The sequence below is a fragment of the Bos indicus x Bos taurus genome, chromosome 2 (assembly GCF_003369695.1).
Source record: "Bos indicus x Bos taurus breed Angus x Brahman F1 hybrid chromosome 2, Bos_hybrid_MaternalHap_v2.0, whole genome shotgun sequence".
Lineage (NCBI taxonomy): Eukaryota > Metazoa > Chordata > Mammalia > Artiodactyla > Bovidae > Bos > Bos indicus x Bos taurus.
Window position 1 is genome coordinate 125,986,681 of NC_040077.1, and position 27,970 is coordinate 126,014,650.

The 27,970-nt window shown below is 55.1% G+C and overlaps 1 protein-coding gene across 1 annotated transcript; it reads right to left on the reverse strand.

The window, feature by feature from the left end:
* Positions 1 to 1,613: 1,613 nt before the first annotated feature.
* ZDHHC18 (zinc finger DHHC-type containing 18) lies at positions 1,614 to 27,970 on the reverse strand. The gene is made up of 8 exons (XM_027519491.1): positions 27,563 to 27,970; positions 22,948 to 23,108; positions 8,474 to 8,623; positions 6,773 to 6,910; positions 6,596 to 6,644; positions 5,997 to 6,099; positions 4,464 to 4,576; positions 1,614 to 3,593 (listed from the first exon to the last, which is right to left on the reverse strand). The coding sequence occupies exons 1-8, from the start codon at positions 27,877 to 27,879 to the stop codon at positions 3,476 to 3,478; spliced, it is 1,149 nt and encodes a 382-aa protein (XP_027375292.1). The 5' UTR covers positions 27,880 to 27,970; the 3' UTR covers positions 1,614 to 3,475.

Here is a 27,970-nt window from a genome sequence, read left to right on the forward strand (position 1 = left end):
GCTGTAAGGCAAGATTCCTAGAGTCTTAACTCTGGACGGATCTGGGGAAGGGGAAGGAAGGTGGAGGAGGGGAGGGCAAGTTTCAGCAGAGTCTGACATCATTGTGCTGACAGCTGCTTTCTGGCCTTCTACACTCTGGCCGTGCGCGTGGAGTAGGAGCAGGGGCAGAGAGGCCAACCCCTGCCTCCTCTTGGGGGGGGCCCTAGAGAGAATACGTGTGGGGCAGGCTTGGGGGCAGACCCTGTAGGCACAGACGGTGGCAGACGGGCCACAGGTTAGGCAGGTGGAGGTGCCGAGGGCCTGGCGCCCCCCAGGCCGCTCCTGGAGAGGCAGAGAGCAGTGGTCCTCAGGAGGTCCTTAAGCCCCCGCATACACTGGAGATCCAGGGCAGGACAGCAAAGGAGGAGAAGAGAGAGGGTTAGCGCGATGGGGAGGAGAGAGGAGGCCGGCAGGGAGAAGGGGTGGCCACAGCACCTGCGTCTTCCCCACAGAAGGGCCGAGGCTCGGGCAGCAGGCAACCAAGCAGGAGAGAAAACGGGCAGGTGAGAGAAAAAGCTCAGCAGGACAGAAAGCCAGGACACAAGTTAGTGACCGAGGGCCCCTGCGCACCAGGACCCGCCAGAGCAGGCTCCAGCGCCCCAGGGCAGGTGTGCCATCCTCTCCCGACCTCGCCCTTCACCTCCTGCTCCAGCTGGAGAGCTGCTCTGCGTGAAGCCACTTCCTCTGTCCAGGGTGGGGCGGCTCCTAGCCCTGCGCCCACGCCCCGGCCCTTCTGCTGATGGGGGGGCAGTCCTGAGGGCCCTACCACCGCCAGCACACACACTGCACCACACACCAGACAGATGAATGGGCCCCGTGGGGGCGGCGAGGCATGCGATGAAGATGGTATGGTGTGTGAGGGGAGCGGGCAGTGCTGCTGGCCGACGGGGGAGATACAGTCTTACCAGCTAACCCTCTGCAAAGAGGCCTGTTAGCTCCCCTCAGGCTGTGCAGGAGATGGCAAAATCCTGACAGGTGTCCTCCTGGGGGAGATACCAGAGAGGTGGGCCAGGGTTACGAGCTGTCTGGTGGGGCCCTGCTGCCCAGGCGGGGGTGGGGGCCAGGGAGGCTCTGGCTCTCAAACTGCAATCTACTTCTTTACAAACATTTTCTTAGCTAAGCAGTCACTGGAGGTCAGAGTGGAAAGACAGAAAAGAAAGAAGAACTTAGGGGTTGCAAGCCCCCAGGGCCAGAGAAAGTAGAGGGGATGGAGAGAGGACCAGATGGCCTTTTCTGCCCTGCCTGCGGGGGCCTAGCTATAGCCCTCTGTGCTCGGCCTCCAGCAAGCAGACTCCAGCCAGGAGAGAGCTTCAGCTGGAGCACTGGGCTGCCTGCCCTCTTTCTGTCTACCCAGGCATCACCGACTCGATGGACAAGAGTCTGAGCAGGCTCTGGGAGTTGGTGATGGACAGGGAAGCCTGGCGTGCTGCAGTCCCTGGGGTCGCAAAGAGTCAGACACGACTGAGCGACTAAACTGAACTGAAGAGGAAAGACCAAGTCTGGCTAAAAGAACAGAGGGCTGCCAGTTGGGGCCTCAGCAGAGAAAGAGCAAACAAAAACCAAACCAAAGCAAATCAATTCTTAAAAACAAAAATTTTATTACAAGCAGGAACAAAGAAAACTGGCTTAAATAAAAGGCAGGTCAGAGTCCCCTCCTCTAGCCAGCTTCCTCCCCACCCCTCACTCCCACTGCAGCAGGGCCCAGGGCCCTGAGGCTGGGGCGAAGTGGTTTCTCCCAGAGGGGACTCCTGGTGGCTGTGACTCCTCAGCTGCCTGTGACCCACCAGCCTCTGGAGCAAGGAAGAACAAGGTGCGGGGACTTCCTATGTCCTTTTCCAAGGGCTTTGATCCTCTTAGAGGGCCAAGGAAGGGGACAGAGGGACAATTTCCTATCTATTGTGACAAGAAACTGTCGCTCCCAGGAGAGGAGGGCCATCGTCTAAGTTTCTGGCCCAGATTTAGGCCAACCTTCACTCGTTTCAGCCCACCCTGGTCCTTCCTGGAGGGAGGCCCTCAGTTGGCCACGCTCTAGCCCCTGGGGCTGGGTCCCATACTCAGATCCCGGAGGAGGGGCTGTGGCGAGGCAGCCACTCCCCACAGCCATTACCCCATCCAGCTGACCAGGCCCCAGCCTGTCTGGGCAGGTCCCAGCTGGAAGCCTGACCTGGGGGCTGGGTGGCCGAGTCCAGGCCACTGTTTGAGGTCCTTGGAGGGGGGCAAGGAGGATGGGCTGGACTGCAGCAGGAGCCCAGGGGTCTCCTGTGACCAATGCACACACTCCCCGTCCCCACGGCTCAGGCTGCTCCTGCTGCTGCCACCACCGGCTGGCACCCAAGGGCGATGGCAGAGAGTGAGGCAACCCAGGGGGTGTGGGAGCCAGCCACATTCGTACAAGAGCACCCACACGTGCACACACACACACTCGCTCACTCACAGCCAGAAGGCCTCTTGTAATAAACTTATTAAAACCAAGGTGCCTTCTGATAACCCTTCACCTGGCACTACAAAGATAGCAATGTGGCTGACTTTTTCTTTTTTCTTCCATTAAAAAAAATGCTATGTAGAAAAGAGGTCTATAAAATTGTGCAAAATACCCAGCGTTAATAAACCCGTTTCAAGTATTGCCAGCATGAGTAAAACCTGCCCATCCCCAGACCTGGCCTGGGAGGGAGGTGGAGGGGGGTGCAGGTTGGGCCCTTGGAGAACCCTCCGTGGGCAGAGGGGGGCGAGGCTCCCCCTTCCTAGTGTGCCGCCCAGGAATCATGCAGGAGCTGAGGTCTCGGGTGTCTGGCTGGCTGATATGGCTTCCTCTGACGCAGGCTGCTCCTCCCACCCACCCCCAACTCTGCCCTCTCTACCTGGAGCCCCAGCTCTAGTCTACTGGCCGACTCCATACAAAAACAAAAACAGAACAAAGAACGACGGCTCTCCCAGAAGGAAGGAAGGGCCCAGACGCCCAAGCAGCCCCCAGAGGCATCCTCTCCGACAGCCTGCTGTCCGGAGCCGACTTCTCAGTCCGGCTTCACCCCCTCGGACCCCCGCTCAGCAGGGCCCAGCAGCTCCCCAACCCGGGAGGCGGCACACTCAGTCCGCAGCCTCACTCACTCAGGGCACGTCTGGGCAGAGGCTTGGCGTGGTCCGCTGGGCAGCCTCAGGGGCCCTGGCCTCTCTCTCCTGGCACTCCTGCCACTGACCAGCTGGGGGAACTTAGGGCCCCCGGCCGTGTGAGCCTGGTCTGGGGAGCAGAGGGTACAGCCATGGCACAGTGTGGGGAAAGCCACGCAGGGTGGGAAATAAATACGAAAAGACTCAAGCAGTCTTGGGCGGCTCTGCTTCCCTTCGGGTGGAATGGGGAGGAGGTCCTGGCAGGTGTGGAGGGTGGCAGGTGAGTGCGGAGGGGCAGACAGGCCAGCAGGTGGCAAGTACTGAGCCCAGTTCATGGGTGGCTTCCTACCATGCTGGCATCGGGCTTGGCTCCGCAGGCTGGCTCGTCGCTTCTGACGGGCGAGGGCAACACGGTGTCGGACTGCACAAATCCCCTCCGGTCAATCAGGCTTCCAAAAGACAAGAGGGGGACACATGAGGGCCCTACCTGACACCACAGCTCCAGGTCAGGGCCTGGACAGCTGGGTCCATCTCCCAGACGAGGCAAGACCCAGCCCTAGAAAGGCTGCTCCAGTTGGTGGCTCAAGACCCTTCCTTTCTGGAAGGGCCCTCTCTGTACTCTGGACACCTGGCTTTGGGCCACAGAATTTATCCACTATTAATTCAAACTGCCTGGCTTTCTGTCGGGCTCCCAAGCTGCAGGCGAGAAGAGCAAGGACGAAAGGGCATTGGGAGATCCTGCAGTTCGTACTGTCCTTTCCCCAGGGGCGGGATAGGTGACAGGCATATGGGATATTGGGCGGGAGGAGGTGGGGAAGGTGTGAGGAAATCTTACCCCACCCCCAACCTGCCCCCACGGCTTCCAATTGAATTCCCGATCTGGACATCTGGCGCCCCCTAGTGTCCGGACAGATGGGGCGTTTCCCCGCAGAGCTGAGCCACCAGGAGGGAGATGAGGCTCCACCCAGTCCAGCCATCAGCACCGGACAGCAGAGTGCCTCAAGGTAGACAGAGCATTCATTGTGCTGATCCCTGAGGAGTAAGATTACATGTGATATCTAATACTCTTTCTGATATTTTGTACTTAACTTTTTCTACAATGAGCACACAGGATTACAAATTACAACCCTACTGAATTCCTTTCTGGGACAAGTGCCACACAGCAGGGGATGACGGATGGAGGGCATCTTTGGTGTGGAGAGGTCAGTGATTCCAGAACCTCTTTGAGAGGAGACTCACAGAGCTACCCCACCCCACTCCACACGCACACACTGGCCAGGCCAGGCCCTGTGACCTCCCACACACACCCCCTGGCTTACCTGGGAGGTAGGGGGCCACAGAGCACAGCACAGCAGTTGGTGATAACACTTTTATGGCTGTAGGGGTTGACAGAGGCCTCGCCGCCCCTCTTGTTGGACCACGAGCCTTTGATCTGCAAGCAGGAAGGAGCTCTGAGTCAAGTACTCCCTTCATTTCCCCTTCTAGAGGCTGGGGAAGACCAGCACATTCTGAAACCAATTCTGGCTAGCCTATTGGAGGGAATGTGCCTTTACCCTTTAGTCGTTCCGTGAGAATGTGGGGGTCTGCTGGGTGTCGGGGAGGCACCCAGAAGAGGAGGCTCTGACCAAGACAGAAGTCAGAGCAGAGCCAGAGAGATGCCTCCAGAGGAAGCTTTCGGGGTGCATCATTCCTTCTCTTGCCAGCCACCCAGGAAGGAGGCTAGTGCAAGGGCCCAGGGCTCAGGCTGACCTAGCTGTGAACTCTGGTTCTCCCAGACTTGCTCGTGACCCCGGACAGAGCACTGTTTCTGAGTCTCAGTTCTCATTTGAAAACCAGGGAACTCTAGCAACGCTGTCGAAGCATGAGATGAAACCCTGCCCCTCTCTAGCTCCACGGAGCTGGCTGTCAAAGGCACTGAGGAGACCAGCAGTGAAGGAGACCGGCTTGACTGCACCGTGGAGTCTTCCAAATGTATCTGGCCATGACGCCCATTTCTGCTTAACCCCTAGTGATATCCTGCAGAAACAGCCCCCAGGAAATCACCTTGGGAGAAGCTGGCTGATGTCATTTCTGCTCTGTACCAATCACCCAGCATGTGATACCCTGTCATGCCTGTTAAGTTCCTTTCTCCAAATGACAGGCTGAGGTCAAGGAACGTATTTTCCGTTGGTCCATGGGCCTCTGAGCAATATTAGATGCCAGCCCTGGGACAGATGCTCTCATTTATTGTTGCTTGGAAGGATGGGAGGGGAGGGGTCAGGTCTGGCCCAGGGCTCAGCACATAGTGGGTGCTCCAACAGACAAGGTTTGTTGGTAGAGATCTACAAGGCAGCAGGGGGAGTGGGGAGGCTAATGGAGCTTCAGGCTTCTCTCTTGACCGCCCCCCTCACTAAGGATGCCTCAGAGAGCCCCAGGACTCCCTGAGAACAGTGGAATCGCTGTTGTCTACGAGGACAGCGTGATGGGCCTGAGCTTCCGAGTGCAACCCTGGCTCTGTCCCTTTCCAGCTGGTGACCTGGGGCAAGTCACTCAGCTCGGAGGCAAAAGGACCCAAAGAGAGGATGGAAACTGCAAGAACTCTGGAAATGGTAATGAGCCGGCCAAGTGTATAGCAATGGGGTCAGTGCTGCTCTGGTGGGGTTAGGGAGAAAGCAACCTCGGGGCCTGCCCAGGGTCTCCCAGAGCCCAGCCCTGAGCCCTGGAGGGAGATGCTGGGCTACCTCGCCTCTCTGCCTGCATTTTCCCAGAAGTTTGGGGGTCAGGGCTGCACTGTGGCTGCCCAGGCTCCTTCAGCCCTGCCCCCATCCCAGGATCTGGCCCAGGGATGAGCTGCTGCTCGAGCCTTTACTCACATCTTCATTAGTTGTCAGGTTGGAGGCGACGAGGTAAGTGTGAAACCCTGAGAGGCCCAGGATGGACCAGATGGAGAAGAAGCAGATCACCAACTCCAGCACGGTGAGCGGCGCAGTCAAGGACCCACACGGGACCGGGGCTGGGAGCCTCCCTCACCAGCCTCTCTCACCCATCCCTCTGTGCAGCTACTCCCCCGGAAGGGAGGTAAGTTTGTAACCGTCTATAATCTCAGCAGATCCTCTCCTGGGCCACAAGGAGGGTCCAAGAGCCCCCACAGGGCAGGACAAGCCCAGGGTCATGGACGGAAGAGGGAACTGAGGGTTTCAAATACCAGAGCCACGGACAGGGCACAGTCCAGAGAGCTGGGTATCTCAGGGGGCTGTGCTCCTGGGAGTTCCTGGCAATTCTGGCCCCACAACAGCCCATTCAGAATGGGCTCTAGCTTGGGGGTGAACAGGAGCAGCTGGCACGCTGGATTCCAGAGGACAAACATCAGCTCTATCCCATTGCCCTCTGTTTACAGGATGTGGTGTGGGGACCCGCCTCAGGGAAGGGGCCTCAGGTCCCACCAGGGCTCCCCCTTGCCGACAAAGGATATCTCGCTGGTGTCTCCTTCAGAGTGGAGAGGAAGTTGCTTCCCTGAGAGCCTGGGGAGGAAGAGACAGGAGAGGGCATGGCTCAAGGGACAGCGACCACGGTCCCTTGAGCTGGCTGAGCTTGCCCCTGGCCCTCCCACTTAGCCCTGACCCACCCCCCTCCGTCACCCCTAACTCACGCAGCGTCAGGTGGGTGACCACACAGGCGAAGATGAAGGCCGTCAGGAATGAGAGGGAGAGAATGAATGCATAGAAGAAGCGGTAGTTCCGTTTCCCCACACAGTTGCCCACCCAGGGGCAGTGATGGTCAAACCGTTCTGGAAGGGCCAGGGAGGCAGGTCAGCGCCGGGGGTTTAAGGCCTCCCGCCACAGCTGGGTGACCCCACCCCCTCACCCTGTCCACATGCAACTCTCAGTTCCTCGACACTCCTGGCCTCTGGCCCTTCACCTGCCGGTTCCTCTGTGTCTTGGCTGCAAGGCCACATCCTTGAGAAAGTTCTCCTTCAACCTCAGAGGAGAGTGAGGCCCCTGTTATTTGCCCCACTTCCCTGGCACTTGTCCTTTGCAGCACTTTGCCTACATGGGTTTATATGTTTATTTACAATTAGCAGGTTGGCTTGTAACCCCTTCCCAAGTGCCGTAGTGGTAAAGAATCGCCTGCCAATGCAAGAGATGCAGGTTCGATCTCTGGGTCAGGAAGATCCCCCACAGTATTCTTGCCTGGAAAATTCCATGGACAGAGGAGCCTGGTGGGCTACAGTGTGTGGGGTCGCAAGGAGTCGGACGCGACCAAACACAATAAGCACAACTGTAACCCCTGCTCCACTGTGAGCTCCATGAGAGGGCCTGGGCCGAACCCCAGGGCCTGGCAGAGTCTGGCATGAAGAAGACCCACAGAAAGGACTTGCTGCCTACGATCCTGGCCCCTTGGCAACAACCAATGACCCCTGCTCCCTAGCTCTAGAACAGAGGACCGGGGAGGGGCGGGCCCGCTATAACTTGTGGAGAAGCGGCACTGGAGGCCTAGTCAGAGGGCTGAGCTCACACCAGCACTGTGTCCCAGGGGTGGGGTCACGCCCAGGCAGGTGAAAAGTCCCCTGTGGGAATGTAGGTCACAAGCCTGACGCAGGCCTACACCGGGCCAGCGCCCTTCACAGAGGGTGGGTGGGGCAGATTCTCAGGGAGGAACGACACCCACTGAGTCACCCATTTCTCGGCCTGCTGTCCGGGTGCTCCCCCGGCTCCCCTGCTCAGGGAGTGCTGAGCTAGCGTCATGAGCTCACCGCCCTGGGGACTGTGCACAGTCACCATGGCTCAGCTCACCTGGGTCCTCTCGCAGAGCCTCTCCCTTACAACACCCTCCCAGAGGCACACCTGGGTCCCTGTCTGAGCTGCTGGGCCTCCAGAGAGTGGCGAGAGGGGACGAGACAGTCTCTGGCTCCCCAACAACCACGGCAGTCGTGGGTCAGGAGCTTAGCTTCCAATCCCAGCTCCACCCTCTCTACCTCACTGGCATGAACTCCTCGGTTCCCAGATTCTTGTCAGTCCAAAACCCAGGACTTTCAGCAGAGCTGGCCCTGGGCCACATGTCTAGAATGTCATGCTCCAGACTCTGGATCCTGGACCTGCTGAGGACCAAACCAAGGCGTCTCTATGTCCATTTCAGAGCTGGGGGAGGAATCCACCCACCCTGGGCTGAAGCTGCGATACCACTGGTCACATTCAGGGCCCCTCCCTGCAGCCCCTCCTCAGTCAGAGCAAATCTGAGGGAACCAGACTTCCTGCCCAGACGCCCCCGCCCCCCCACAAGCGACTCCCGGTCTCCAGGGCTCCATCCCTCTCAGGACTGCCCGCGCCCCCCTCTGCTGCCTCCCACTTACCCACACAGTTGTCGCAGACGCTGCAGTGTGAGGTGCGGGGCGGCCGAAACATCTTACAAGTGAAGCAGTACTTCAGCTTCACCACCTGCCCGTTGATCATCACCTCCCGGGTCCGAGGGGGTGGCCGGTACGTGGAACTGCCTGTGTTGTCTGAGAAGGGGAGGAGAGACAGATGGGGGATGGCTAAGCCCCGTCCGGGGAGGGGGGAGCCAGTACTGCCTGGCCAGGACGAGAGAAGCTTCAGGGAAGCTGCTTTGGGGGGACAAACATTAGGGCAAGATGGCTGCCGAGGGCATCGAGAGCTGTGACCACCCACCAAGACTTGCTGTCAAGCGCTGTGGAGAAGCTTCACACCCCTGCTCACGTGCCACTTCAGGAAGGGCTTTCAGGGAGGGAGACCTGGGAAGGCTTAGTGAGCTTCATCTGCATCTAAACATCCCAGCGAGCTTTATTTGCATCCTTATCGTCTGACCCACCAGGGACTGTAAAGAATCCACCTGCAATGCAGGAGACCTGGGTTCGATCCCTGGGTCAGGAAGATGCCCTGGAGAAAGGAATGGCAACCCGCTCCAGTACTCTTGCCTGGAGAATCCCATGGACAGAGGAGCCGGCAGGCTACAGTCCACAGGGTTGCAAAGAGTCAGACACGACTGAGCGACTAACACTTTCACTTTCTTTCAAACAAGCCTAGATCTGAGTTCTGGTTTCCAGGAGGGACAGAGGACACAGTGAGAGCACGCTATGAGGAAGCAGTCAGACGCAGGGTGTGTGGCGCCTGCAAGCACTGCCCTGCTCCCTGACGAATGCCAGTGTCACACTGCATTTCAACTCTGCTCCAGTTAAGAAAGAATTTTTTAAGAGTCAGTGTCGCTTACAAAAGGAGAAGGGAGATGCTTCTAAATTTAAAGATTTAAGAGATAGAAACCAGTGCAATGCTTGATCCTAGAACGGATCCTGTTTTCAAAAACAAAACAAAACAGGGGGCTTCCCTTGGTGGCTCAGTGGTAAAGAATCTGCCTGCCAGTGCAGGAGACGCAAGCTCGATCCCCGATCCAGGGAGATCACACATGCCTCGGAGCAACGAAGCCCATGAGCCACAACTACTGAGCCTGTGCTCCAGAGCCTGGGAGCCGTAACCACTGAAGCCCGTGGGCCCGAGAGCCTGTGCTCAGCAACGAGGGAAACCATTGCAATGAGACGCACCCCAACTAGAGAGCAGCCCCTGCTCTCTGAAACTGGAGAAAAGCCCGCGGAGCAATCAAGACCCAGCATGGCCAAAACATAAATAAATAAAATTATTAAAAAACAAGACAAAACACAGCAACAGAAGAAAGTTGGGGAGCAAGGGGGAACAAGTGACTATAGATTAAAAATCTGGGAACCATGAATTCTCCTAGACGGGATAATGGAATTGTCATTATGGAGCAGGGTATCCTTAAACCTTGGAGATACATGTTGAAGTATTTACGGGGTAAGTGTATATTTTACTATGTGTATAATTTACTATGAAATGGTTTAACGTGACATATATGTTTGTGTGACACATATGACACACTAGTAACAACGATTTAATCTGGATGGTGAATTTATACAAATTTGTTATACTAATTCTTCCCACTTTTCTGAACATTTGAAATTTTTCATAATAAAAATTTTAAGAGAAAAAGAAATGCAGAGATACATGATATTCATGGATTGGCAGATTCAGTATTAGAAAACAATTTATTCTCTCCAAATTAATTTTTAGATTCAATATAATCCCAGTTGGGGTTTGTGGGTGTGTGTGTGCGGAAATCAACAAACTCATTCTAAAATTCATATAGAAATCAAAGGGCCAGGAATAGCCAAGGCACTCTTGAAGAACAAAGCCAGGTCTTATACAGCAAGACATTAACACTTATGATAAAGCCTTAGTACTTAAGACAGCTGGGTTTGGGTAAAAGGGGAGAAATGCTGACCAGTGGAACAGAACAGACTCCAGAAACAGGCCTAACATGTATATGATCATGTGATTCAGGACAAAGGCAACATCACAGGGCCAAGGAGGAAAATGGTCTCTTCCTGATAAAACAATGCTGGATCCACTGGATACACAAATGGGGGGGGGAAATGTGACTGTCAGAAGGGCTTCCCAGGAGGTGCAGTATTAAAGAATCTGCCTGCAATGTGGGAGACGCAGGTTTGATCTCTGGATCAGGAAGATCCCCTGAAGAAGGGAATGGCTACCCACTCCGGTATTCTTGTCTGGAAGATTCCACAGGCAGAGGAGCCTAGCAGGCTACAGTCAACGGGGTCACAAAGAGTTGGACGCGACTGAGCACACATATTACTGTAAGCCTGCCTCCCACTTAATACAAACTCAATTCCAGATGGACTACGGTGCTCAATACAAAACGTTTTGGATTAAAAAAAAGAAAAACAGAACAGCTTCATGACTCTGGAATAGACAAAGATTTCTTAAATAAGACACGAAGGAACTGATCATAAAAAAACAATTTGATAAACAGCATTTTATCACAATTAAGAACTCCTGTCCATCTAAAGAGATTATTGAGAATGAAAATACGACCTTCAGAGTAGTAGAAGATATGTGCAGTATGTTTATCTGACAAAGGGCAAAGGATGTGTATCCAGAGTCTATAAAGAAGTCCTATGAGTCAGTAAGAAAAAAATCAGACAGCTCAATCTGAACGCGGACAAAAGATTCAAACAGGCATTTCATAAAAGAAGCTGTTCAAATGGCTAATAGACACATGAAAAAGTGCTCATACTCATTAGTCATCAGAGAAATGCAAATTAAAACCACAATATGCTACCAGTACATATGCACCAGAATGGTGAACATGAAAAAAAATATATATATATGTATATCTCAAGTGTTGGCAAAAATGTACAGCAACTCAAAATCTCATCTGACCACTTTAGACAACAGTTCTGCACTAACTACCAAAGCTCAGCATGTGCAGCCCAGCAGTCCCACTCAGAGGTGTTTTCCCAGCAGAAATGCACATGAGTTGACGTGCACCAAAGCCAAGTGCAAGACTGTTCTTAGCAACAATTCTCAAAATAGCCAAAATCTGGAACGACCCGAACTCCCATCAGTAGTAGAATGGAGAAAAAAACTGTAGTATATTCACACAACAGCATTCTATACAGCAGTGAGAACGAATGATCCTTAATTATACACAACAATATGAATGAATCTCACAAATGCGTAAGTGCACAAAATGCTCACAAACAGGTAACCGTAATCTATGGTGTTAACAGCCAGGACCATGGATATCCTTGCGGGGCGGGGGCGGGGGGCGACAGAGACTGGAAAGGGGAACAAGGCGGGCTCCACCACTGCTTCTTGGTCTGGGTGTGCTAATTACATGTGTGTGTTCCCACTGTGAACCCTCAACAAACAGAGCACTTATGAGTTGTACACTTTTGGCAAGCCCGTTATACTTCAGTAAAAGCCTAGGAAAAAGGAAAAAGAAAACAGAAAGTAACTTGTCCAAAGTCACATGTTGGGTCTGCTGGCAGAACAGGGTGCTGAACCTAGATCAAAACCCATAGAGCTACCTAGGGAGCCTCTTGGTGCCCCAGGCCAAGAGGACCAGTGCTCCCCAGAGCAGCGGCTCCTTCCCAGATGGAATTCTGAGTCCCAGGGGTGCCTGGGATCCCCAGCCCTTGGCTATGTTTCCAGCCAGTAAACGAGATTGACTCCCCGATAATACCTCTACTTTGGCCACTTGCTCCAGTGACTACTTACTGAGTGCCTACCATGTGCCAGGCACTATTCTAGGCGCTTGGCACGTATCAATGAACCGGATTCGTGTCTCACATTCTTAGCTACCAGAGACTTTTGCTAGGCTGTCTCTCCACCACCTCAACTGTGGCGTGTTTAAAGTGGAGCTAAACGTCTAAGCATCTCTTCCTTAGTAATGGCAGTATGGTCAAGGCAGGGGGTTTGAGGCGAACAAACATACTCTGAAACTCAGTTTTGCCACAGGCTGTGTGTGAGGCTGCAGTCAAATGAATTTTTCTCAGTTTTATCATCTGTAAAATGGGAATAACAGGGAGGATGAGACATGAATTCTAGCTGCACCTCTTACTAGCTGGGTTTCTTCTGATGATGCCATTTACGAGATGTGTGACAAGGCAGATCATTTAACCTCTCTGCCTCTGTTTCCTTGATCACTGAATGGGAGTAAGGGTACTTACCCCATAGGGCTATTGTGAGGATTAAATGAGTTAATGCACGTGAAGCAGCACAAAGCAAATGCTTAAGAAGTGTACACTGGGGGACATCCTTGGGGGTCCAGTGGTTAGGAATCCACCCTGCAACGCAGGGGACACAGGTGCATCCCTGGTCGGGGAACTGGATCCCACATGCCACAGAGCAACTAAGCCTGCGCGCCACAACCGTGAGCCTGCGCGCCACCGACTAGAGAGTCCGTGCACCACAATGAAAGATCTCACACGACAGAACAACGATCCCACATACTGCAACTAAGACCCCACCCAGCCAAATAAAAATGAATTTTTAAAAAAAGTGTGCACTGTTATTATCAGCTCATAGAACTACGGAGAGAAAGAAGGGAATGAGAACAGGTCACCGAGTGCTAGTGCGCTAAGCGCTTGCATATATTCTCCTCTTCAACATCTCCGGAGGGGCAGTTACCATCTTAATGTCCAGGCTACCGTTTAGGAGCCTTTCCAGTGAGGCGAGTGACTTGCCTAAGGCCACACAGTGGCAGAATCACGATGTGAATCCAAGTTCCTGAAGCTTGGGCTTGAGGTCTTTTTGTAAATTTGCAATTGCCACAATGAGTGTTATTCTTCCCTGCCCGGTTCCTTATTTCTCCTGATGGCACAATCCAAGGGCCACGAGGCACCTCAAACAGCATGTAACACGGTCCCCGGTCCCCAGCAGATACCCGATGCCGCTGCTCTCACTCTTTCAGCTCACAGATGAGGAAAGAGGCCCAGGGAGGTTACGGGATTTGTCCGAGGTCCCACAGCCGGTGAGTGACTGAGCCAGGGGAACCCAGTCTGGAGTTCCCCGGGCAGACCCTTCCTTCTCCTTCATCTGGGCCTGGCCAGTCACTAGGTCTGGTCAAGTTCTTTCTTCATCACCATCCCTCTCCACTCCCAACCCCCATCCCAGCCCAGGCCCGTATTACCGAACAGTACCCCCAAAAGACTCTTGCTCCCAATCCCGCTGCCTTTTAACCTGCCCTGCACTCACCATCACATTCCCCTAAATAACCCCTTTCAAGTCACTTCCCAGCTCAGAAACCGTTCACTGGCCTCCCCTAAAAAAAACAGGATAAAGGTAAACTTCTCGTCCTGATATCAGGGCCCTCCACAGTTGTGTTCAACCTCCGTTTCCAGCTTTGTTCCCGCCACTCTGCCCTGGCTTCCTGCCCCCCATGACCCAGCCGGGCCTCCCTTCTCTCTGCTCACCAGGACTCACTGGGCCTCAGCAGCAGCCTCTCTGACCACAGGAGCCTCACACACAGCACAGGACATGCCCTCGACCCCGTGCTGAGCTGTGACAGGACTGCTGTGTGCGTACACTGTCTCCCCAGCTGGACACTACATCGCTTGAGAGCAGAGACAGTGGGACCAACAGGCAGCCCTGGGGCCTAGGACCTGTGAGGCAGCAGGCAAGGGGCAGAGACACAGGCGGGCCTGCAGTTTACGCCCTGACCCTCCCACCTGGAGCTGGTGCCCTCTGGAAGCTGCTTAATCTCTGTGAACCTGCATCTGTCCAAGCAGACAAATAATGACGACCACCTTGAAGAATGGAAAGGATCAGCAAGGGTACAGGTCAAGGAACTGGCACTCAGTGAGTATGTACGTGTGCGCTCAGTCACTCGGTCGTGTCTGACCCTTTGCAACCCCATGGACTGTAGCCTGCCAGGCTCCTCTGTCCATGGGATTTCCCAGGCAAGAATATCAGAGTGGGTTGCCATTTCCTACTCCAGGGGATCTTCCCGACCCAGGGATCGAATCGAACCTGCGTCTCCTGCATTGGCAGGCGGGTTCTTTACCACTGCACCACCAGGGAAGCCCTGGTAAGTACTTACAACAGCTGTTTTCATGAGGAGCAGCAAGAATGTGCAACCTACCACACAACCGCACTCACTTCACATGCCAGCAAGGTCATGAACAAAATCCTCCAAGCTAGGCTTCAACAGTATGTGAACTGAGAACTTCCAGATGTACAAGCCAGATTTAGAAAAGGCAGAGGAACCAGAGATCAAATTGCCAACATCCGTTGGATCACAGAAGCAAGAGAATTTCAGAAAAACACCTACTTCTGCTTCATTGACTACACTAAAGCTTTTGACTGTGTGGATGACAGTCAAACAAACTGGAAAATTCTTAAAGAGATGGGAATACCAGACCACCTTACCTACCTCCTGAGAAATCTGTGTGCCGGTCAAGAAGCGACAGTTAGACATGGTACAACAGACTGGTTCAAAATTGGGAATGGATTGCATCAAGGCTGTATACTGTCACCCTGTTTATTTAACTTATATGCAGAGTACATCATGCGAAACGCTGGGTTGGATGAAGCACAGGCTGGAATCAAGATTGCCAGGAGAAATATCAATTATCTCAGATATGCAGATGACACTACCCTCATGGCAGAAAGCAAAGAGGAACTGAAGAGCCTCTTGATGAAAGTGAAAGAGGAGAATGAAAAAGCTGGTTTAAAACTCAACATTCAAAAAACGAAGATCATGGCATCTGGTCCCATCGCTTCATGGCAAACAGATGGGGAAACAATGGAAACAGTGACAGACTATTTTCTTGGGCTCCAAAATCACTGCAAACAGTGATTGTAGCCATGAAATTAAAAGACACTTGGTCCTTGGAAGAAAAGCTATGACAAACCTAGATGTGTATTAAAAAGCAGAGATATTACTTTGCCAACAAAGGTCCATATAGTCAAAGCTATGGTTTTTCCAGTGGTCATCTATGGATGTGAGAGCTGGACCATAAAGAAGGCTGAGTGCTGAAGAACTGATGCTTTTGAACTGTGGTGTTGGAGAAGACTCTTGAGAGTCCCTTGGACTGCAAGCAGATCCAACCAGTCAATCCTAAAGGAAACCAACTCTTGAATATTGAAAGGACTTATGCTGAAGCTGAAGCTCCAATACTTTGGCCATCTGATGCGAAGAGGTGACTTATTTGGAAAAGACCCTGATGCTGGGAAAGACTGAAGGCAAAAGGAGAAGAGGGCAAGCAGAGGATGAGATGGTTGGATGGCATCACTGACTCAATGGACATGAGTTTGAGCAAACTCTGGGAGATGATGAAGGACAGGGAAGCCTGGCGTGCTGCAGTCCATGGGATCACAAAGAGTCAGACACGACTGAGCAACTGAACAATAATAACAAGCAAGGCACAGGACCTGGAGTCTGAAACGTTGGGTTTGAACCTTGGTTTTGCTAGTCACTTGCTACTTTAGGAAGTCCCTTCACCTCTCTGAGCCTCAGTTTCCTCATCCATAAAATGGAGACAAGACTGTCTCACTCTCACAGAGCCATGGTGAGGGCTGAGTGAGAGGCTGGGAGGGCAGCCCTGAGCACAGCACTGGGTTCACAGGAGCCTCAGTCCTGACAAACAGCTCAGGCTGTGACACGTAGGGTATAGAACCCCCCAGCTCCTCCCAAAGCTGTTGATACTGCTGCAAACTCAACCATAATCCTGTTCCTCAGGCCCTAGGTCCCAGCACCTGCCCCTGCCCACTGGTGTCTCCCAGACTTGGATACAGGCTTTGGAGCCAGACAGGCACGTGGATACGAATCTTGGCCCAGACGCTTACTAGCTGTGTTGTGTGTCAAGTTGCTTAACCTCTCTGTGCCCTCATCTGCTGCAAAAGAAAATGGGCCATAATCGAATCCACCTCCTAGTGCTGTTAGGAGATCAGGCGAGAATTCATCAAGTGGGTTTAGCGAAGTGTCAAGCAGCTGGCAAGAGCTTAATGAACACTAGCCATTACTATTACTGGTGTTGTTTCTACGGAACACTATATTCCAAACAACTGATTTATGAAGAGACTTGACAACACAACCCAGCTGTGAGTGAAGAACAGCCACAGACCCTCTTCAGAGGCCAAGAGAAAAGTTACTGGACCCCTCACTGGATTCCCAGAGGCCCTCCCAGGGCACAGGGGTGCCCACACCTCTCCCCAGGGCAGGAAGAGAACTCCTGCCTGTATGCTCTGGCCTCCAGCAGCCAGGCCTCCTCCTCTCTAGAACTCTGAGAAAGAGGAAGTGAGGCTCTGTGCACCCAGCGTCTTCAGGCTGCTGGGAGCTGAAGGTGGAGAAGAAGAAAAAAGGGCCACACTGGTACAAGGGTGCCACCCAGATGCTGAGTAAGGTCACCAACTGCAGGGTCCTAGACGGGGCAAAGGAGGCCTTGTGGGCGTGCTGCTACACAGGGGAGCCCCACGTGGAGTAGGGGAAGACAAGCAACTGTTTGCTTTTTCTCAGGTCAGACAGTGCTGACCAATAACCGCCCTGGAGTTGGCCTCAGAATCTTCCTCAACCCCATTCCTCCTGGCACCCATCACCAGTGGTAACTTGTTAGTGCCCAGAGCCAAGGCCTCTACCCACGCCGACCACAAGGCTCAAGCCTCTTCACTTTCAGCAGAGGAAAACCACTTTCAAAGCGAGTGCACATTCCCTGTTTCACTTCTACCCAAACACCCGGCTGGGATGTGTGCCTGACTTTTATCCACTTCACTCCAACAGTACAAGGTGGGGCTGAAATTAGAACCCTTGTCCTCCAGGGCATTCATCTGTCCCTTCTTCCAGACACAAGCATCTGTGATGTCAAGTTACTGTACAAGGCCCAGGGTGGCGGGTAAGGGAGATAGGGCTAAGTACCCAGAGGTGAGTCAAACGTGGTTGCATTGTTACTCAGCGCAGAAAACAGTTGTTGCAGAAATGAATGAAGCAGCAGTAATGAGACAGGCTATCCCTGCCCTGCGGGAATCTAAGATCTCCTCCGGGGCTCCGTCTGGTGCAGGCTCTGCCCCAAGAAGTAAAAATGGCACCCCCAGGTGGGAAACTAAAGCCCCCCCGGACGTGGTAATGAGTGGGAGGCTCCTTCTCGCTAAAGGGCTGGGAGAAGGAAATGGATCTCCTACACCTTTCTCTCGACCGAGGGCCTGCTCTGGGTCTCTTCACCCCAACCCAAGCTCCAGAGACACGCAGCCCCAGCTCTGCAGAGTGAGCCTGAATGGCTAGGGCTGAACCAAAACCCCGTGGCTAGCAGGGAGGCCCCTGGGGCTGGCCATGAGCTACTGAGGAGGTGTTAGGAGGGGAGACCGAGCACTTCTACTTGCCCTGCTGGGCCCCGATGCTGCCCTCCCGTTGCCCCACCTGCGGAGGAAACAGCTGTGGGTGCCCAGCTCCCAGGCTTGATGTCAGCCAGGGCGGCCAGGCTGTGAGCACTGAGGTCATTGCAATCTCTGCCTGACCAGTTCTGTTCCTTATGGAGCCCCTGCCACAGGCAGGCTTCCTGGCAGGCCTGGGGATACAGGAAGAGCTTGGCCTGGGGGCAGAGTGAGCAGGAGCAGTGGATAATTACAGAGTCAGCGCAGGAGGCACTGAGTCAAGTACAGTGACTCTGGGACCAGCGTGACCTTATTGTGAAACCTGGCCTGGCCCCTCGTTAGCCTGTGATTTGGAGGAAGTTGCTCAACCTCCCTGAGCCTCAGCCTCCTCGCTGGGTGATGGCAGTTTCGACCTTGTCAGATGATGATGCCAATGAGAAATGGAAAGATGTAACCCAGGGATGGTCAATCAACGCTGTTACCAGTGTCTGCACTCAACACCATGAGAAGACGGAGTGGAATACGTGGGGCAGGGGACAAGAGGCAGCATTCAAGAAAGCAATGAGAGGGACTTCCCTGGTGGTCCAGTGGTTGAGAATCCACCTTGCAATGCAGGGGATACAGGTTCGATCCCTGGGTGGGGAACTAAGATCCCCCATGTTGCAACTACAAGCTCGTAAGCCTCAGTGAAAAGATCCCAATAGGGGCAACAGAGATCCTGCGTGCCGCAACCTAGACCTGGCGCAAATACACAAATAAATTTAAAAATAAACATTTAAAAGAAAAGAGAGCAAGAAGGGATGAAGAAGCTGCACTGGATGGGAAAACGGGAAAGAGTGAGACCTCAGGCTCATGCGGGTGGGGGCAGAACACGGCAGCAGAGGGGACCCCGGGAGCCAAGGCAAGAGTGTGCAGTGTGGCTGGGGAGCCGCGGAGTGGAAGGAGGTGAGGAGGGAAGGGTGGCCCCGAGCCCACCTTGGTTCTGAAGGCCAGTGTGCCTCAGGGGGTGAGCTTTCAGGAAGGTGGGGGACGGTGTGTCTCCGGGTCATGACACTAAGCAGCCCTGAATCACGTGATGAGAAAAGGCATTCCCAGTTTCAATTCTCTTTCACGCCTTGACTCCATCAGGGCAAGGTCTCAGCTCACAGGCCTGATCGTCACAGGCCTCAAAGTAACCGCTTTCCACAGGCAACTGTGACCACCAAGGATTCTGTAACCCTGTTACGCTTTTGTCCTTAAGATAATCTTCTACTTGGAACAAGTGGCTTCTGCTAACAGGGGTGATACACATTTTCCAATGGAAAAATACATTTAAAAGCAAGCCATTTACTGGAAAACTCTAAAGAAAGGAGGGTACCAAGGTGAGATGCTGAAAGGGCAAAACCACTCAGGTTGTACGTCAATGGCCGATCTTCCGGAAACAGGGCTGAGGGCACTGGGGGCGGCCCACGTTCTGAGCTGGGGGCAGGGGGCCGGGTCTAACGTGGATCTTGGAGAGAAGACTGCGACCGAAGGGAGAGCGGCCGGTGGAGCACTGAGCCAGCGGGGTGGACAATGAGCTGTCCTCCCCGGGGCAGTGGGCTTCAGAAGGACCCCCACGGGAGACATCCTGGAGACAGACAGGATGTGGTTTGTGACCTGCCGTGTGGCGGCGGAGGGAGAGGCAGCTTGTTTCTGTCGTGTGAGCTGTAACCGTGGCTAGGAGAGTGTCTATCACCCGGATTTGGGTGTTTCCATGACCTCCCATCACACCAGGGGCTTTCAGGGGCAATGCTGCCACCTCCTACCCCTTCTCCAGCTGCCCAGAGCCTGCAGGCGGTCCAGATGCCGGTCTCACCGGCTGTCAACTCAGGGGCTCAGACCAGGGTGGCCCACCACCGCCGTCGGCCTGAGCCTCTGGGGTTTCCCCAGACATCTACCGCTAAAACAGGGACCGTCCCGGGCAAACTGTGAGGCGCTGGCCACCCCACCCCAGACGGTCCTTAGAGGGTGTGAACCCTCGAACCAGATCCTGTGCGGCTGGAATTGCTGTCTATGGGGCCAAAGCGAGAGGATCACACTGTCTGCATGGGTGCAGGTCCCCAGTGACCAGCTCATGTTTATATAAACAACTTCACCTGCCTCAGAGTCAGCCCCCAACCTTCTCGAAAAGGCTCAGGGACACCACAGGCCATGACTTGCTCCACAGCTCTGGGTGCTGCTGCGGCCACCACCCTCTCCACGACCACCGCTAAAGGGACAGCTCGTGGGAATTTGCCGTATGACTCAGGGAGCTCAAACTGGGCTCTGTAATAACCTAGAGAGGAGGGAGGGAGACTCCAGAGGGAGGGGACAGAGTTCACCCGTGGTTAATTCATGTTGATTTATGACAGAAATCAAACCCATGTTGCAAGGCAATCATCAATCGATAAAAAGTAAATAAACATTTTGTAAAAAGGCTCAGTGATGTTAGTCCTTTTAAAGAAAATATGTTTCACCTTGAGGAGAAGCCTCCAGCTCAAGTTCAGAATTCAAAGGCCCCAAAGATGCCACCTTCCAGGCTAGGGAACTGATCTCAAAGGGATGTTTCCAACCCTGACGCTCAGGGGTCCACAAAACTGTCTCCACCCCATGCTCCAAATTATCTGAAGCATCCGTGTCCAGCTAACACCGCCTGCTCAGCATCCACACCGGCCCCTTTGTCCCACTGTCCTCTCCTCGGGCCCCATTGATGGGGGGGGAGCTCCCCTCACACACCTTCCTGTGCTTGAAGTCCACTCACACCTCAGGGTTTGGCTCAGGGCACCTCTCCAGGAAGCCTCCCTGAAACCTCTCAGCAGAAGACACTCCTGGTTCCTTCTATCCTCTTCCAACACCCGATCTCACCTGTGGCGGCCAGACGGGGCTTCCCCCGGGGACTGAGCAAGCCTGGAGACCCCCAGAGGGAGGGTTCACATCAGCTTCGCACCCCAACCCCCACCTCCGTGCCTCCTCTCCCGGCAGTCAGGAGTCAGCATACAGAACTGACTCATGAATGGCCAAACCGATGACATCTAACTGGGAGACATTCCAACTGTCTTTCCACTGGTCACTGAAGGAAGCGAGGAGGGCCTCACAGAGGCTGGTGCATTCAGCCCCCACGTGCAGACAAAGTGAACAACACACTCACCACCCAGGAAAGACTGCTGGGCCTGCCTGACGATTCTGTAACGACCCAGGGCCAAGCCGGAAGGACGAGGCACTCTGGGAAGCTACTACAAAGGTATGGCCCCACTGGGGTCACACAGGGTTCCCAGACACTTGAACTGAGACTTAAGAACAAACAGCACATGGCGTGGAAGACCAGGACGTGTCCCGGCCGCGATCCCAGGAGGAAAAACACAGGGTTTGGGAGCCGAGGCTCCGGGGCCATGGGACCCTCTGCCTCAGTTTCCGCAGCGGCACAGCCAGCCTCACAGCTGCAAGGATCTACGGGAATAAAGGATGGGATGCACTCAGCACAGTCAGGCTCTCCCTGAACCTGGGGATTATTCCTGTCAGTACGACCCAAACAGCTCACGGAGAGGCCGGAGGGTGCCAGGCAGCCAGGCCTCTGCGGCCCAGACTGAGTTGGACATTAATCCGGCCTCATTAGCCCCGACCTGAAGGGAGGAGAAACGGGGCTGCCCGCAACCAGCTGCCGGGTCAGATCTGGGACACTGGAACGGCGGACACCGGGAGGCTGAGTGACAAGGGCCCAGGGGTGCAAGAAGGAAGGAAGGAAGCTGGATGCAGGCTGGGGAAAAAGGCAACGGAGGGTGTGGCCGAGGACAGGCCAGGGCAGTGGAAGGAGACAAAGAACAGACAGGCATGGGTGAGCATGCCCCCCCAAGCTGCTCCAGAGCATCAGTGGACCGACTTCCAGGACAGATGCCGCAGGGCTCTGCCCCTCGCGGGGTTGCCATGGCTCTTCAGAGGCAGCTGGGCGTTTATTCAAAAGTCTGTCTGAGAGTCACCCTGTTAGAGGAAGGAGCCAACCACGGACCGGAAACCCCCGAGGTGTGCAACCATCCACGTCACTGCTCAGCAGGAAGGAGCCAGGGTGGAGCAGGCTGAGATTAAGGCCCTGGCTGCGGCGGTGCCCGGCCACCTGGGGGGGCAACCTGTGCAGCGGCTCTGGGAGGCCAAGGGCCACCTGGGTGCTGGCGGCACAGGTCCTCTGTGGCCATGCCGGCCTTCCTGCCGTCCCTCAAACACACCAGTCTGCTCACCGCTCCCAGCTTTTGCTTTTACTGTGTCCAGGCCACACGTGACTGGCTTATCTCAAGGCCACCTCCTCCCGAGGGCCGGCCTGACCATCTCATCTAGACCAGCCCACTCCCCACCCCAGCGAGCTCTCCCCAGACAGCGGCAGCGGCTCAACCCCTCATCTCTGCAGGTCCTCGTGTCTTTGCTCGGGTATCAGCTGCTTCACAAGGCATCCACCCCCCTATACAATTGTATACCCTCCCCCCAGCTCTCCCCCTGCCTCCCCAAGCTTCCTTCTTCTCTGTGTCGTAGCCTAGATATTTGCTAACTGTCTTTCTCCTCCCACTGGAATGTCAGCTCCAAGAAGACAGGGATTATCATCGGATTTGTTTGCTACTGTATCTAGAAATGGTGTCTGGCACGTAGTAGGGGCTCAGTAAATGTTTGATGATTGAATGAATAAGTGCGTATGAATTTTTAAAAGCAGGGGTTCTGGTTAGAGTGCCTAGGGTCCTATTTGGGCTCTTCCACTTACTGTGTGACTTGTGACCATTTACTTAACTTCCGAGAGACCCAAGGTAATCAATCAGTAAAAGGAGAATAACAACAGCACCTGTCTCACGGGATTACTGCAGGATTACATGAGATCATGCATATAAAGAGGTGAACACAGAGCCCAGCCTCCTGTAAGTACTCAGGACTATCTGGCTGTCAACACCAGCCCTCCCATGCAGGTATTTCTTGCTTATCCGCTCACTTGCTTATCCTCTGCTGCTTGCACTCTAGCATCAGCTCCAGCTGGCCCTGCTCGTCCCTGGACCCCCAGGGCCTAGCACACTGTGGGAAGAGAAAATCAGGCCTCCTCTCAAATCAAGGAAGGCGCAGTTTGCAGACACAGCCGCAGCTGGAGCAGGAGCCTCACCGATCTGTTTCTCCAGGGCAGCTGCCTCACAGACCGTGGCCCGGGGCAGGATTCCAGGGTCGGTGAAACTTGTCTGCAGCAGGCAGCTCATGACGAAGAAAAACAGGATGGCAGCAATGATGGGGATGGCGAGGGTCAGGTGGCGGGCCAAAAAAGGACAGCTGGAAAAAGAGAGGGAGAGAGGCGTGAGCAGATACCCCGGGGGCTGCCTGGGGCACAGGGTTGCAGCTCCAGGCAGGCGCTGTCATCCCAGCAAACACCCCATGGTCCTGAACGGATGCAGAGGTACGGCCCCTGGGTGAGTGCGGCCACACGCCTTTATGTCCTTCCGCCCTGCCCTTCCGTGCCTAGAGCAGACATCACTAATTGATCCTTGCACTTTCTCCCTGAGCACCTGGCAGACGTGACCAATAGGTCCTGGCACTCAACCCCTGCACTTGGCTGCAACCTCCGAATCCTTCTACACACAGAGTTTCAGGCAGGCGCCACCAATGAACTGGACTGTCACCTGAGATGACTCATCCATGACGATGTTCACGCATTTATTCGGTCACTCCACATGTGTTTACTGAGGTCTTTTCCGTCTTCCTGGTGGCTCAGGTGGTAAAGAATCCACATGCAATGTGGGAGACTGGGGTTCAATTCCTGGGTCAGGAAGATCCCCTGGAGAAGGAAATGGCAACCCACTCCAGTATTCTTGCCTGGGAAATCCCATGGACAGAGGAGCCTGGTGGGCTACAGTCCACGGGGTCGCAAAGAGTTAGACACGACTGAGCGACTAACATAATTCCAGTCTTAAAGGCAATACCTTTAACAAGCAGCAGGGATAATGGCTGCTTGTGAGGAAGACAAGAGTCCCCCTGCTCTTTCAATGAGGCTTAGTCTAGTGGGGAAAACAGATACGTAAACAAAGAATTGCCACACAGGGTGTAGCCTGTATAATGGGGAAGACAGAAGTAGCAGAACAGTTAGGAAAGACTGGCTGGAGGAGAGAAAGCCTGGGCTAGAACCTGAATGAGTTGGGTCCGCCAGGTAAAGGGGGGCTGAGGGGAGAGCCTGGTCCAGCCACTGTCACCCAGAGACCGGCATCCCCGCTCGGTTCTGCCAGGCCCCCTGGCCCCGGTGAGCCCCAACAAACAGCCCGCGCACAGGTCTAATGCTGAGGCCCACCTATAGTATTAACTACCGTCCTGCGTGGCCTTCCCTCCCAGGGCCAGGGTGGCCCCTGGCGGGCTGAGAAACTACTATCTGGGGATGACTGGCCGCTGGGAGGCCTGAGTCAGCCCAGGTTCCAGGAGCCGGCGAAGCAGCAGGAACAAACCTGTGGGTTATCTACAGTTTCTGGAGCCTCCGCTGTCGGAGGGTCTGGCCTCCAGAGAGGCCCTTCCCTTGAGGAGCAGAGACTGCCAAAACCAAGGGCTCCCAGGGGGCCACGTGCTGCTCCAAACACATCAGCGGTCCCCGGGCCTGAGCCTCAAACAGAGCTGGGCCCTCCGTGTCACCCACATGACAACTCAGAAAAGTTCATGTACAACTAGACTTCTTGGGAGACGGAGAAGACCTGAAGTCTGAGACTTGCAGAGCCCTCAGAGACAGCAAGTTCTGGCCGCCTGGTTTTACTGAGGGAGGACCCCAAAGCCCATGGGCAGATCCCAAGTCATCTGGCCAGGCAACAGCAGGATGGGGGTCTCCAGGCTCCCAGCAAATGCTCTGTCCATTTCATTCAACAAATACATGTATTTTCTATTGTACTGTAAAATAGTTACTGTATCGAGTGCCTACTACATACCAAGCCCCGTTCTTGGCACTGTGGGTACAACAGTGAGAATAAATTCCTGTTCCCATAGAGAAAGGCAGGAAGCTAACCAAAGCATAAGTACCGTATGTCGGATGGAGGTAAATGTTTTGGAGAATAAGTCAGGGCAGAGGTGGCAGGAGGCTGGGGTGCAGCTGCCTCTGTTATAGGGATGGTCAGGGAAGGACAGGAGAAAGTGTGGGAGGGAGCCAGGTGGCTCTCTAAAGGAAGAACATCCCAAACCATGCAAAGGCCCTGAGGTCGGAGCGCACACGGAGGCCACTGTGCCTGGGAGGGAGGGCACAGGGGACAGTGGGAGGAGAGGGGACAGGGAGGAAGCCATCACCAGGGCTCCAGCTCTTATCTAGAGAGCCACGGGATATTCAGATCTGACGTGGAATTAAAGGAGCCCTCTGGCTGCTGCGTGGGGCAGGAAGCAGGGCAGAAGCTGGGACGCCTGTGCAATAATGCACCCAACCCAACAGAAGAGAACACCATTCACAGCAGGAAAGGTCCCTGCTGAGAGCCCTGGGAGAGTCCTCTTACCCTCCAGGCCCTCACCAACAGCGTTCCCCTACCCGGGGCCCCCACCGAGCCCCCACCCCAGTCCAGGCCCAGGTGAGCTCTGGGCCCGAACCCAAACCTTCTTGCCAACGCCACCAGCCCAGGTGAGGAGGAGCAGAGACAAAGAGGAGATGCTCTACCAGCCCTCCTGGAACCCAGAAGTCCTCGCTGCCCCTCCCTCTCTGGGGACAAGCCTGGCACCCGTGAAGACATCCCCCCAGTCCAGAGGAAGTCCTGCTTCTGAACGGACCAGATCCCACACTACAGGGTCACAGGGGCCAGGCTGAGCAAGCACCACCTCCTCCTGCCTCAGCTAGGGCCCTGGCTGGGAGGGCCTGGTGGAGCCCGAGGGAGGCTGGAAAATACTCTTTCAAAAGACCCACATGGGCCGGCCCAAGGAGGTGGATCTGAAACTCAGCCCAGGGGCCGTGCTGGGGACCCGTGGAGCTTCCCCAGAGCTTCTGCTTGCTCATTATTGCAGAACTTTTTAACCCACCCTGAGTCAGAAAGGCAAGCTGAAAGGGAGAATCTAATTTGTAGAAAGTCTTCACCTTGCTTCAAGGGGAAGCCCAAGGTTGCAGAAACAGGGCCTGGCAACTGGAAAGGGTACCTGGGGGCCCCTGTCTTTGTGGCAGCCCAGCCAGGGCCCTTGGGAAGGGTTTTCTGGTGATGACAAGTAATAGCAGCAGCCAGCTCTAAACGCCTATTACCAGCTGAAAGCTTACCTGCCTAGATTCATGTCATCTCGTGACACCCTGAAGGGATGGGTAATGTCATAAATCCTGCTTTATAGATACGGAAACTGAGATCTGAGAAGCAAAGTGATGCCCCAAAGTCACTCACTTAATGCCTGGTGGAGTTGAAATCTGAACCTGCTCGCGGGCTGCAGAGATGGCGTTCCCGACCACCTGGGTAACTGAGTAAGACCACAAAGAAGGGTGGGCAGCAGAAGAGGGAGAGGTGGGACTCACGCAGCCCGAGTGTGTGTGCATGCAAGGAAATTAGGGAGAGGTGGGACTCACGCAGCCCGAGTGTGTGTGCACGCAAGGAAATCAGGGAGAGGTGGCTCAAGCTGGAGATCAAGCGTACAGTGGAAAACTTCTGATTCAAAGATGTGACCTGGTAAAGGGACACGCGTCCCTTCCTCCATCCCTAAAACGGAGAATCTGTGTGGGCCAGTCCTGGGTCACTGGGGACATGAAGAGGTCAAACGCCCACGGAGACAAATATGACCTGTCACACAGAAATACTTCGAACTCGTGAAAAATAACAAGGCGCTACAGCTGTTCCTGCCATGGAACCAGCCAGAAGGTGCTCTGGAGTGTTGGGAAGAGAAGCAAGCCAGGAAGTCAGGAGGCGGGGGCAGGGGCCTGGGAGATGTCTGGGGGGACCACAGGAGGAGAGGGAAGAGCAGAAAGCTCTGGAGAAAATGAGGAAGGTGCAGAAGGGGAAAGGGGAGGTCTGAGAGGCCCAAAGATGAGGGTCTAGGGTGAGAACCACTGAGGGGAAAGTTAGGGGGTCGAGTCTGAGAGTAGAGAGATGACTAGGGGACCCTGGAGGGAATAGGGAAGATGGCTGGGGAAACTGGAGGTGAGAGTATATAGCCAGAGGCCAAGGAAGACATTCAGAAGTTGTCTGGAAGGGATACAGAGATAAGATGTCTGGAGGGGTCAGAAAGAAGCTGGTGGCAAGAGACAGTCCAGAGGCTAGGATAGGAACTGCAGAGGCCTGGGGCAGCTTCCAAGAAGGCAGAAAGGATGGGCGTCCTGGAGAGACACGGGGAGGGCGGTGTTCCTGGCCAGAAGCTGGCAAAGGCAGAGTGCCAGGGAAGGAGGGGGTACTAAGGGAGGGGCAGGGATGAGGCGGCTGGCAGGGACGGAGGGGACCAGCTTAGATGATGATCCACATGGGCAAGGGGGAGATGCCGAGTCTGGGAGGGTTGGAGGGGACCAGGAAGGAGAGATGGGGGATAAGCAAGGAGACGGGAGAGGCCCGAGGGCAGACTCTGAGAGGCACAGGGAAGATGCCGGCCAAGGAGGGGCTGGGAAAGGAGGGTGCCTGGCAGGTGCTGCAAAGGGTGGAGAGTCGGGGAGGTGGTAGAGGAGACGGGGTGCCCGGCAGGCGACCAGAGGAGCTGGAGTGTCCATCAAGGCCTGGGGAAGGTGAGGTGAGCGGCAGGAGGCAACGGGGACCGGAGGGGACGGGGCACCTCGGGGGGCGGGGACGGGGAGGGTTGGGGGGCGCCGCGGAACTCACTCGAAGACGAAGAAGAGGACGGTGGTGGTGAGGATGAGCAGCAGCGTGAGTGCGAAGACGCCGCCGTGGCCGGCCAGCATGAGGCGGCCGCCGCAGTAGAAGCGGTTGCGGCCCGGGAACACCTCCCACTTGCGCCGCGGGCGGCGGCCGAGGCTCCCGCTGCCGCTGCCGCTGCTGCTCCAGCGCGGCGCGGCGGCGGGCGGCGGGGGCCCGGGGCCCGGGCCGGGAGGCGCGGCGGGGCCGGGGCGGCGCGCCCCGGGGGAGGCGGGCGGCGGGGCGGCCCCGGGGCTGATCTGCTGGTACTCGCAGTCCTTCATGCGGCCGGCCGCGGACCTCGGCTCCGCGCCCCGCGGGCCGGCCGGGCCGCACGGGGACCGGGGCCGAGCGGAGGAGGTGGTAGCGCTGGCA

Coding starts and splice junctions, on each gene's coding strand:
- ZDHHC18 (XM_027519491.1), bottom strand. CDS start 27,879: ATGAAGGACTGCGAGTACCAGCAGATCAGCCCCGGGGCCGCCCCGCCG. Junction 6,100..6,595: donor CTGAAGGAGACACCAGCGAG/ATATCCTTTGTC, acceptor TGCGCCGCTCAC/CGTGCTGGAGTTGGTGATCT. Junction 4,577..5,996: donor ACCTGACAACTAATGAAGAT/GTGAGTAAAGGC, acceptor TCCTGCTTGCAG/ATCAAAGGCTCGTGGTCCAA.